A 13,675-nucleotide genomic window follows, 5' to 3' on the forward strand; every position below is an offset into this window, starting at 1 on the left:
GAATACAGAGTTTGCCTTTAGAGTAAAGATCGTTGTCCTACTGACTGGGCTTTACAATGGGGTCTATAAGTGATATTTATATTGATGGTAAGTGAAAGTTGAGAGCATATTTTTTGGCAAATATTTTTATGTTGTAATTTTGGGAAAGATTATTTTATATATACTTTACATTTTTAGACTTTTTTTTAGGAATTTTATTGATTAATAAAAAATTTGTTCTATAAATCTATATGAATAATGAATTTTTAAATGCAGCTTTGGTTCTTAAGTATATTAATAAGTTTCAATTTTAATGAACGTAAAAAATATTTTAATTTAAATTGTGATATAAAATTATTTCATATTTTGAGAATTTATATGTGTATTCGTTTTCCTTTATACTGTACCGTAAAAAATAAATTATGCTTTATTTTTAACATCATTTATGTTTCTTGAAAACTGTTAAATAATTTCATCGTCATTTTTTTAAAGTATCATCTATTATTTATTTTTATTTATCGATATTAGTTCATTTTTACTTTGTTTAAATTGATTTTAGTTATGAAATGATCATTAAAATTTTTTTTTTTTGCATTTTATAATAGAAATAATGTATCGTCTTAAAAATTAGTGCAAACTACATGTTTCTCGATTTGAAAAAAAAAGACAAGTAAATTGTTATTAAATTATTAGAATTATTTTTATTTTTTGCTTTTGTTTAAAAGGGCACATTTTTCACTATATTCAAACTATTTTTAAGAGTATCCTGTAATAGTCATGAATGAAATTCCTCTTCATATTCTTTAAATGCCACATGCAAATTGAAATTTTAAAATGAAACGTTGTTTTTTAATATTGGGAAAATTTTAATTAATTTTAAGAATTTTTAACTTTTATTCGGCTTTGATTTTAAGATATGTGATACTTTTCTATTAATTTCTCAAGAAAAAGTAAAAACATTTTTTTTGAAATAATAATAAAATAATAATCATAAATATTTCGAATACTTTAAATAAATACTGATGTAGGCAAGTTTATTAATACAAAATATTTGTATTTACACTTTTACTCTGAAATTTTAGTTAAATTCTTTCTAAATCAGGTCAATAAATAAAGTTTCACTCGTGCATATTTGATAGCATATTTTACATTTCTATTAATAACAAATATTTTCTTGAGTTAACTTTAAAAAAGGATAGAAATTCTTAATTTTAATGATACACGAAGAGATGAAATAAGTTCTTGTGGGAAGATTTCTCTTCATAAAGTATCTTCAAGATTCAGTTTTTATGCGATGCGTTTCAGAAGATAAGTATTAACTTAAATTTAGCAAGTTTTTATTACTTTTTTATTGTAATAATATTTTTGGATTGGCATTATAACTGATTCTTGATAAAAAAAAAAAATATTCTTTTTGTCATTAAGCGAATATCAGAAATTCTGAACTGAATGAATTATTCAATTTTTTAACTAAATGAATATAAGCTTTTTAAAATATTGGCGAAAAATTTTAGATATTGAGCTCGAAAAAGGAAACATCAGCAAAGTTTTTAATTCTCTTGATAAATAAATGCTTTATAAAAAATTAATTTTTATAAAATTTTACTTTGTGCTATTATATTTTCTATTTTACTGTATAATAGCAATAATTTATAAATGTTAGTTATATCAGTTTAATTTAAAATATTTAGCATTTTTGTCTGAAATTTTGAAACGTATAGGTATTTTTAAAAATAAGACATATTTGCACATCGTTTTTCTCTTCGTTTACTTAAGCATTGTATTATTATGCTCTGTGTTCATTTATCTCTAATATTTTGAGTCTTAATCTTAAAGACAGGTGGGATTTTTTTTCAGCATTCGAATTCATACTTCTCAATTTAACATAATAAATATTTTCTAAAACTTTTAACGGCACAGTTTCTATAGAAATTCTCTTATTTAATTTAAAAATATTTTTAAAAAAATTATTTTTTCATAAAATATTCTGATGATGCTTTACAAATTTGATTTTTCTCAGACTTTTGAACATTAACTAATTAAATATTTTCGAGAATTTAAAATTTTTGGATGACCAGTAACATCTCTTTTGCATTATTTTGCAGCATAAGTAAAAGTGTTCAAATTTTTGGTTTATATCTGAAAATATTTGTTTTTATAACTTTACCATGCTAATGAAAACGTGGACATTTTCATAAATTGACATTTTAGACCTTCCAAAAAAATTAAAAATTATTTTTAGAATAATATTTTTTGGTGTGATCTTTATGAGAAATCTGAAATTTAAAACTTAACTTTTTCAGCACTCATAAACAAACAAAATCATAAGATTTTTTTCAGAAAATAATACTTATAAATTTTGTTGAAAGATAATTTCTTATAAGAGTATTAATAATTAATGTTGATTCATAATTCCTTATAAAAAGTTTTTATATCATAAGAAATTATTTTGGTTTGTAAATTTCTGATAAAATAATATCACTTGTTTCGCAAAGTTCTAAATAATTCACGAAAATTATCCTCAAATGTTTTTTGTTTCAATATTTTTTAAAGCATAAATAAAATTATTTTCTTAAAAGCAGTCGCAAATCAAATTCAAATATTACTTTATTTAAACATATATTAATTATGAATGAAATAAAGTTTTGCTTTTAAAACTATATAAATAATTCATTAATATATGAAATTAATTCAATTCAATTATCACTTAAGTCTCACATTTCAACTTTCTTATGCATTTTAAAAGTCTTGAAACCTGTCAAGCCGCACTGATTGTTCAACAATCCAAAAGATAAAAGATTCTGTGTCAACTGGGATCACCTGGTAGCATTACCTCTTCTAATTTAGATACCATCTAAAGAGAGACAATTAATGAAAGACAAGCCGAAATCTGTCTGTACACAGCCTGTTCTTTTTTCATTCTCCATTTGACATCCACTCCAAACCCAGTGAAAGAGACGCCGGCCCTAACAACGGGAAAATTTTCCTTTCTTTTAGAATGGTGCAGATCCCATTCTTAGGTACCTCTCTCAGTGGAGATCAGCCAGAGGTCGTCGTAAGAGAAGAGGAAGGAAAAAAAGGAGAGGTGCACACATCGGAAGATTCTAAATTTATCCCCTTTTATCCGAGCTGGAACTTTCTGTTTCTTTTCCACCCATCCATCCGCGGCTGTGCTTACTCCGAGCAATTTCGGAATTTTTATCCCGCATTTAAACATGCACTTTTGGCCTTGGTCTAAGTCATTACACGTGTCGCTGAGCACTTTTTCAATTGAAATTTCAAAGAATTTGGTAATGATTCCAGCGGCATGGTAATGACTGCGTGAAACAGTCAGATCAGTATGCTGTAATGCTAAACCTTGAATTTCCATTTGCTGTCTAAAACAGATTTGCCATGCCGGTAGAGTGGAAAATTCAGTTCTGAAACGTCTTATATTACAAGCTGGTAGCATTCATAATTTATATTCGTTTTTCAGTGGACAAATGATGTTAGGTACCATCCTGGATATTTCAGAAAATTCAAAATTGTTTCTTTCCAGTAATTCTCGAATAGTTTCAGACTTGAATTTTATGATGAAAATTAGAAAGAAATAATTTAATATTCCATGCACGCTTCATTTCAACACTGAAATAAATGTATCTTGAAAGACAAAAAAAATATATTATATTTAAAATTCTTTAATACTATTTTAAAATATAACTTTCTGTCAGTTTGAAAATTCTATGTAAAAGATCGTGACATTTAGTCCACTTTTCTTCCATCAAACCGCTTTGATGGTGAGTGTGTGTGTGGGGGGGGGAGATAGAATAGAACATCCGTTTATCAAATTGGAAAATACAGCTAACATTCTAAGGAATTCTCATGAATAATTTTATTTCTATCAGTTTATATTTATTTTATAGATATGAATATAATATAAAATTATTAAATAGTATTAGAAATTCGTCTTTTATTATTATATTTAAAAAATCACATATGACTAGATAATAAAAATGAACTCATATCATAGGGCAAAAATAAGACATAGAAAACATTTTATAATACAAAATAACGTGCATAATGCATGCCTTAAAGTGTTCTAGTGATTGCTATAAAAACATAAATTCAATTTGCCTCCCTACAGTATTTGAATAAATGTTACATCTTCAAATTATACTGTACACAAAAATATATTTAAAAAAATGAAATGCATAAATTGATTTAAGGAAAATCGATTTTTATTGTCTTTTTCGGAAAAAATAAGTTGTTTGAACTTTAAATTATTAAGAATAGCTGGAAAGACCTTAAATATTCAGACAATACAATTTCGGAGAAAATGTTTCTCAATGATTTCACATTTATTGTATTCAGGTCGACAAATAGAAAGACATAACGTTTATTATTTTTAAATTAAGAAAGATTTAACTTTCTAGTCCGAAATATAGTATCATGATAATATTTTAAGCTTGATTCGTCCACCTCCATTTTATCTTTGGATTTCTTTTAATAATATCGCAGAGATAAAATGGGATATCATATATATTATAGTTGCACCAAGCTTCTGTGCAAACAATGAAACAAAATATTGTAGTAAAGTATACTTACAATTTTTTCAAAATAAACTTTAATGTGATACGAAATATTTTTTGAGCGTTAATATTTAATATTCTTTAAAAATTTCTAAGAAAAACTTAAAAATTTTGTGTTATTTTTTTAATTAAAAACCTGATTTAAATTTTGAAAAACGTTTCTTTGCAAGCACTAGCTACATATGAAATACTTTCGTGCTAAATTTTATACCTGTAAGTCCAACAAAATGCCTTTTATACCATATAGAAATTTTTTTACTAAACACGTCACCTGCTAATGTTAATATAATTACAGGTAATTGGCCATTCTATATTCATTATCATTTTAAAGTATAAAGATGTGATTTTAAAGTATAAAGAAAGAGCTGTGTGTATTATATCTATTTTAAAGTTTACGTTTATTACTTCTTCAATGATACAGCGATTAAATGAGTCAAGATGAATGGCCAACATAATTTTGTAGAAATATAATGTTGAAAATTGTAAAATGTTTCATAATTCGAAAATGTATAGCTTTTTATTATTTCGATTTGATCTTTTATTTTTCCACGTGAATCGTAGCTCCAAATTATAAATATTCATTGAGCCTAACGACATTATCTTGCTTTGTCCTTGGAAAATTGGAGATGGAATTATGATTTGACAGCTTTATTTTCTGAAATCAAACTTTATGGTTTGGAACACTGCATACCGTGATTCAAAATGGCGCGAATAAGCGAATAAAATAAGTCAAGATGACAAACGAAGTGCCATACTTTATTGCATCATTGCGGTAAAATGCAGACAATGAGGAGCCAACCGCAAAGTTTACAAGACTAAGAAGAACGGCCAGATAACTATGAAGACAATAGCAAAAGATTCTTAAATGACAATAAAGGTGCTTTGCAATAGTATAACTGTAATTAGAATTTTAGGTGTTCAGAATAATCAGAATTGTCAATTCTATAACAGATGGTAAAGCATCCTTGTTACTATACTATGCATGAAATTATAAATTAGACACTGTTGTGTTTTAGAGTTTCTAAGTTAAGAGGTTGGCTCTTAAATAACTTCCCCTTTTTTTTATTGGAGGTATCCGCAGGTTTCCCGTGAAAACTATTAAGCAAATTTTCTATACAATAAATCTAATTTTCTATACAAACCGCGATAAATACCGCAAAAAAGAAAAGAATGGAAGAAGTAGAAACAAAAGTCGCCAATAGGAAATTTTTTTAGATCTATTGGGAGGAAAACTTTAATAATTAACAATAATTAGAAAGAATGCAAAAAAAATTATTAATTGTTGGCTAATAATAGAACCGTATTTAGTATGAAACTCACACAAAATAATCTAACATTAATTAATATTAAGCACTTAGAGACAGTCATTAATGATATTTTAATTCTTACCATACCTTTTGCAACATTTTCAATAAACTTACTTTTCCTATATATAAAATAAAATGAAAATTTTGGTACTTATTTTGTATAGAATTAATTTCCTTGTGCTTTCAATTTTCTGTATTTTACCTTTGATTTTATTCCGTTCACTCATTTTAATAGCAGATACCCTCAAACAGGGAAAATTACTGCATTCTCACCCTGCATTATAGACTTTTATTTGAGAAGCAACATAGTTTATCTAAGACTAAAATTGTTTGATATTAAAATGGAAAGTAAATAAAAAGCAAAATCGTTTAGCCTACCACTTTTTATAGATATTTAGCCACTTAATTTGTATCATAATTAATTAGAGCTAACGAATGTGTAAAAGGCATAAACGTCTTTTATTATGCATAAATTCTACTTTGCTGTTAAAAGTCTTCATTTAAAGAGAAGCCAATAAACAAATAAATATGAAAAAATTACAAAATACACAGCATTCTTAACATATATAAATATATAGACAATAGTACAAAGAAAATAAATGCCACTGAAGAGGATTGATTGCAAAAGATGAAGAACTAGTAATAATAATATTCTTCCATTTATTTAACGTCCATTCAAACATTAATAGTTTCACCCCAAGAAAGTCGGTCATGGGAAAAATAGTTTTAGATTTTGAAATATCGTGCCGGTTTCTTATGAAAATAAAATCCGGAAAAAGGAAAGTATGAATTTTACCAACAAGTTTTTACAATAGGCATTTTAAATAGGTCAGTGAATTCAACTAGGTAATATCTTTGAGCGTCAGACATTATACAATAGTTGAAGAAGAAAGCGAAAATAAATAGGGTTGAGAATACAAAACTGTAATAAAAGTGATCGGATGAGTTGGGTTTCAAAATTCGTTTCATTCCGTTTGCAAAAAAATAAAAAAATAAATAAAGATTTCGTGAACTGCTAACAGCTGAATGAACTTTGAGTTCACTAAAAAAACTGGCATCGATTTAAATACGTCATCTGAAACCAGTCTCGTCATTTTAATAAGAAAATGAAAGTCTAAACCAGACTAAAGTTTAAATAAAAAGTCTAACGCATTATTTAAAAACAAGTTTTAAATCAGTTTATGAATTGATCTATCAGCATAGGAATTAAAGCTACGTTTGAAGTGTTGTTATAATAAAAAGTGTGTCTGAATTGGCGAATTTTTATAATTTTTAAATAATGTTTAAAATAACGAGAGCTTCCTTGAATGTTTGAATATGATTTTGAGGTTTTCTTACTATTATTTATAATTTTTCAACGAATATTTTGTATACGTATTTACAATTAGTTAATTATCTGCTATAATCGTAACCAAGTCTTTTAATTTCTTTTAAATTTCTTAAGTTTTTACTGCCAATAAATTGCATATCAGTGGTAATACTATTGTACATCAGTGCAATAGTATTTATAAATCTATTGCTTGAAATATTCCATTTTTCTTTCGATTTAGTGATCAATATTAACCACACTATTTTAAAAAAATAAATTTTTAGCTGTACCAAAATTATGACACAAGATTTTTTTTTTAATTGGAAATAAAATGTGCTCAATAAAATGTTTCTCAGATTTGTAAGAAACTGAAAAGTAAGTAGCAGCTCTCTTTACATTAAAAAAAAATATTTCAAAAGAGTCTACAAGAATCATATCTAGTCAACCGAATGACTAGATAATAATTGGATAATTTTTTTTAATTGATATATCTAACTTTTACTAAGAAAAAAAACGTTATCGTACTTCCTGCCTCTATTTCCGTTTCAGAAAAAAGCAACATAAATAATAAGAAAAAAGAATATAAACAACATAAAGAAGAAAAAAAAGGAAAGTTTGATAACCATTAATCTGAAATTTGAAAAAAAAAGTTATTTTAATGAAAAATTGGCTTTTAACACAAACTAACATTTTTCTTTTTATTCTAATTTCATCTAATTCACTATCTGTGGTTCTTTGTTCGTTGTTTTTATAAGCTTCAAATTTTTCGACGATTTTAAAACAGCTCATTCTAGAAGCTAAAACGAATACAAAATTGGTACCTTTCACGATTTAAAGAACTTTCGATCTGTATGAGTTACATACTTCATTCACCATCACTTTCGAAAGAGTCTCATTATCTCCCCTCGACCTTCTCGAAATTTAATGAATTTATTCTTCCTGACAATCGAATGTTCAAGCCAACATTTTGAAATTAAATTTTTTGGGGAATTTTTAAGTAATTCTAAGTAATTATTAAAGATCCATATTATATAATATTACTTCCATTGAAATGGAGCAGCCACAAACCAATGTCTTATTATGAAGTATTTCTTGAGTAATAATAGGAAACTCGTATTTAGAATTTTTTTTCCAGTAAACTTCCATGAAAAAGATAAAAGTGGTTTTTATTACATATAAGGTCTGGAATTTTGCATCTGTTCCGCCTTCTGGTTTCGGTTTGCGTTTGAAAATATTGCGGTTTCTCATTTCCTTCATTCGATGCAACCATTCATCGAATTCGAGCATTGACTTTAACATCAATAAACATACGCAAGATTTTGCTTTCACTTCTGTATTAAGTGAAAAGTTACATTTTTTTGTTGATGTTGTTGTTGTTGAAAAAAAGGTTAATGGTTTTCCCCTTCGCTCCACCCACGTGCAATATCTTTGCACTTTGTACTATAAAATGTAATGCAAATGTGCTGACTGTTTCCGTCTCTGCATATTTTATCTCTGTCTGTCCTAGTCTTTGGAAGGTTATTCGTCAACTTTATTTTCATATATGCCTTGTTACGCTACTAATATTTCTTCTTTACAAGATGAAGGATCTGATGAAGGTGATAATTGCTTTATCTTATTACTTTGTTTGTGACATTTAATTATTTGCAATTATTAAATACGTCTTATAATATATTAACTCCAGAATGCTTTTATATAGTAATTCCATCAAGTAAATGACAAAAGAACATGCATACATTTTTCTTATCATTGACATAATCTTTTTTAAGTATAATTTTATGTGATTAATCAAATAAGGCTTTAATAATTTTAAACTTTATTAATTAATTTTCTTCTAAAATCTATATTTAATAATCTGGTAAATAATAATTAATTAATATTTAATAATCTAATAAATAATAATTAATTAATTTTAATAATCAAGCAAATAATAATTAGTATTTAATAATCTAGCAAATAATAATTAATTCATATATAATAATCTAGTAAATAATAAAATAATTTTAAATTTATATTTTTAATTTTTTTGTTTACAACTTAGAGGGCCTTTCCTATCTGAAGATTACAAAAATCTGAGCGAAAGTCCACATTTAGAATTTGTTAAGATGTCATAGAATGAGTAACAAAATATGTTTTTAGAAGTTATAGTGACTTACTGTTTAGTAACAACTATATTCATAAAAGTATGAATGATTTGAAATAAAATAATTTTATAAAATAAATATTTTTTTTAAAATAAGAAATGGGTTATATATAAAATTACAATTTTTAATAAGTCAGTAAGTGGGAAAAAGTCAAAAAATTCCAGGCAAACAGACAGGGTAGGGTTATAGTACCTATCAAAAAATATTTATTTGTAAATGTTGAAAGGGTTCGAACTATTTTATACTTTATGGAGAATTTAGTATATTCGAACTTCAAATTTTATAATTATGTTATTTCTTATATTAATGTCTTTATATGTTTTATATATATTATATATTTTTTTAGCTGGCTGTCGTAAATACTTTTTAATTAGTCTTTAATTGGCAAATAGTGAGAAGCTAAAAAAGTTTTGTGCATATTATTTCTTCAAGTTTTATTATGTTATTTTATACTTGCCTCCGAGTGTAAAAATGTTTTATATAGTTCATATTTATTCTTTGGATTAATTGACATAAATATTCATTTAATTAACAATAATATCTTAATTTCACTTTTGGTTGGCAAATGCGAAATTTAGTAATAAAACTTTTTCGATTGCAGATTCGAAATAAGTAAAATATGTAAAATATATTAACGCGTTATTAAAAAGTTATTTTGATTAATTAATTAATTTTAATCTAATTGGTTCTTATAACTTTATTTTAATTATTACCCAGAAAGGCCCATGTTTCAAGGCATGCTTATAATATCCATGCAAAACATTTATTGTAGATATCCCATAAGAACCAAGGAAAAAATTGTTGTATATTAAAGTATGTTATAAATTAACAATAATGACAAACTCACATGTAGTACTAAGTACATGAAATACTAAATTCTAAATAGCAATAATTAATTAATAATGACAAACTCACATGTAGTACTAAGTACATGAAATACTAAATTCTAAATAGCAATAATTAATTAATTAAATGAATAATGTGAGTAGTAATAATTAATTAATAATTTAAACACAATTCCATTTTAACTGAATACCATACAAAGAAGAAATTAGAATAAAACGATACATTTCCAATATATTTTAATGTATTTTATACCAACGATAACATTTTATTTTCTCATTATTTGTTTCTTTTTATAAATATCCAAATGAAACAATCTAAATTTATATGATTTATCCCTATAATTCAACTATTAACTTCTGCCAATTGTCGCACAAGGAACAATTGCTGTCACTCTCAATAGCATTCTTGAAGTTACGTTGTCTGAACGAAATAAACAAAAGCAAATTTTAAAAGACAAGACCCCATCGCTTTCCAATTTCAATGTTAGAAAAACAAACTAAAAACAATGCAAAAAAAAAGTGCCCACTGACGCAGTTCTGTTCAGAAAAAGGTGTAGAGGAGACGACTGGGAAAATTTACCCACAAATCCTTACCAGAGACAATAAGTCTATAAATAAGACCCCTACACTCGGAGGCGACACCATTGGTGAAAGAGCGTTCAAAACTTCCAGAGCTTTTACATCAGTGCCTCTCAACTTAGTTCTATTTCATTTCGCTAGCCACCATGGTTGATCAAGCCACCCTCGATAAATTGGAAGCCGGATTCAAGAAATTGCAGGAGGCCAGCGACTGCAAGTCTCTCTTGAAGAAATATCTGACCAGAGAAGTCTTCGATGCCTGCAAAAACAAGAAGACTGCTCTCGGAGCTACTCTGCTGGACTGCATCCAATCCGGTAAGGATCGAATTCTTACCCTTCAAATTTCACCTTCCGCCTTCGGTCGGAGCGGAACTGAATCGCCGGTTTATTGATTTCGATACTCCGTAACGGATAAACTAATATAATTATTCTATGTTATGTTCGTAAAGTGTTCGGTTTTGGAGAAAGTTTATTAAAACTTCTTTGATAAGGAAACTTCGGTGCTAATGGATGGGTATTAGTTTCGTTTTAGTGATTTCGAAAAGATCGATCATTTTTGTGCCGGTTAGTCATTTACTTCAGAAAGTAAAGGGAAATTATTAAAAGAGATACTTAAAGTTAGTCTTTTAATCTCTTCTAATTTTAAAATTCAATTTTCAGATTAAATATGATATTTCATTTCAGATATTCGATTAACAAATAAATACAGATCAGTAGACTAAATAGATTATAATAAAAATATAGCAAATTAATGCATCATAATAAATATAATAATATTTATTATAATACTATTATATTTAATATATGTTTATTATTAAATATTTAATAATAAGCAAACTTACTATAATAGTATGATTTCTAATATTATAATTTAAAAATTCCATTCAGTATAAAAATTACTTACAGAAGATATTTTATCCACAATATTTTGAATTTTTCTTACATACTATGAAAAAAAAATTATTGTCTTTATTCCGTTACTTTCAGTTATTGCGAATCAACATTTTTTTTTTGTCAATATCTTGATATAAATTGAAAACTTTTTTTTGATTTTACATTTTTCTTGTTGTTCTTTATTACTTTATGATTAAAAAGATTTTGTGGTTTATTTCTTAAAATGCAGTCTTTTTGTATAGTTATTGAATTCTTTATCATGTCAATGAAATAGATCATGCTCTCACTTAAGAGATTTGAAAGATGACGAAAAAAAAATGATTTTACTAACTACTATCAAAAAACTAATATAATAATGAAGAGTATTTAACGTTTGTAATACTTAATAAATGCATTTTTGATGTAATTGTTTTATTAGCATCAAAGGTCTAATTTTTAACTAATTACAGATACTGATTTCATTTAGTTAAATAATGTGCCCTCTCTTATAATATATATTTCTTTATATCTCTTATATATTTCTTCAAGTGAATCGAAATGGAATCACGTATGAAATAAGGCATTAAAATTTTTTTGCATTAATTTATTTTTATTTGCCAATTACTAAACAGATATTACATATATTATTAGTTAAATGAACAACTAATAATGTTTTTAGTGTTGAAAAAGTAATTTTAATTATTCGAAAGGGCATTAAAACTGAAATTTCTTTGCTAGTTTGGAATTCAGAGATGTGCTTATTTAATAATTTAATTATCGCTAAGCATGAAATTAGTTTCAATATTTGAAACTTCTGTTTTCCAATTCCAAAATACTTCAAGTGATTTTATCACTAACATTTCTATGTGAGAAATTAATTTTTTTTCATCACTCAAGTAAATGAATGTATCAGAGATTGTGAACTAAAGCATTCAAATTTTCAACAGACTAAACATTATTTTTTTTTTAAAAAAACTATATTTTGCACAAAAGACGTTATTCTTAGAAAGTAAGTTTCCTGATTTTCTTTGAAAAATGACAAATTTTTTGCATAATGAATAGGAAAATAAAATATCCTGATCGAAAAGTAAATAGCATACAAGAATTCGGCGCTTTACGTATTCGCAATAATTTTTCATATTCATTATGACAATATAATAAAAAATTAATATTGAAGAAACAAAAATAATATTAAAAGGATAATGTAGTTAATAAAATTGAATGATGGAAAATATTTTGATACAAAAGTTTAGTAAAAGATTCATTGAATCAATAATAATAATGGAATGCAATAAGTTTGCTATCTGAACTAATTTCTGTAACTGGTTTAATTAGTTAATTAAAAATATTTTACACATTTTAAAATAACTATGAAAGTGACAGATTAAATAATGTGTGTAGGAAGATCTGTCTTTTTGTAAAAATAAAGCATTTCCAAAATATCGGCTGTCTAAACAAATTAACAAAAACAAAATTTTAAATTGACTAGAAAGAGAAGTTTTACAATGCATACTTCGAACCGGAACATTTATCCAAGTAATATGAGACATATTTCTTAAAAAGACAAAAAAAAAAAAAATCGTGTTCTATATAAACGCCCATTCTACGAACAATGAAGGGAAAAAGAAAAAAAAAAGAAGAAGAAAATCGCTAGTCATTAGTCTGGTAGCCATTTATCATTTAGGCCACTGACACACAAAACTTACAATGAATAACTTAACTGGAATTCATAGGTTATGACATATTAACTTTGTCTGCTAAATGAAGAAATATGAAGTTAAACTTTATTACGACAAATCTGGAATTTGAAAGACAATTAACTAGTCTCATAATTCAGTTCAGAGTTATCATTAAAGTATTCAGTCAAAATTATTATTTCGTCGAATTTTTTGTTAGCCAAATACTTAATAAAGCTCTTTTATGTTTCTATATCCTGCTATTTTCAGTGATTTATCATTTTATCAAGATCTCTCACCTATATTAGATCCCTAATTTCTAACAATTTTACATGAAACTGTCAGATTACCATCAAAGCAGGGGACTTGAAGAATTTCAACTCTGAAATATTTTA

General features: G+C 25.9%; 1 protein-coding gene across 3 annotated transcripts in view; it reads left to right on the forward strand.

The window, feature by feature from the left end:
- LOC129974854 (arginine kinase) overlaps positions 1-13,675 on the forward strand; it is a 40,034-nt gene that overhangs the window by 13,871 nt on the left and 12,488 nt on the right. The window contains exons 1-2 of one of the 3 annotated variants that reach the window (XM_056087620.1): positions 42-87; positions 10,873-11,046. In XM_056087620.1, coding sequence (XP_055943595.1) covers positions 57-87; positions 10,873-11,046 — 205 coding nt within the window. In that variant the 5' untranslated portion in view covers positions 42-56. Of the gene's footprint in view, positions 1-41; positions 88-8,616; positions 8,762-10,872; positions 11,047-13,675 lie in introns of those variants that run through there. The other 2 variants (XM_056087619.1, XM_056087618.1) reach the window with 2 other exon arrangements.

The sequence above is a fragment of the Argiope bruennichi genome, chromosome 7, assembly GCF_947563725.1.
Source record: "Argiope bruennichi chromosome 7, qqArgBrue1.1, whole genome shotgun sequence".
In the NCBI taxonomy this organism is placed as follows: Eukaryota; Metazoa; Arthropoda; class Arachnida; order Araneae; family Araneidae; genus Argiope; species Argiope bruennichi.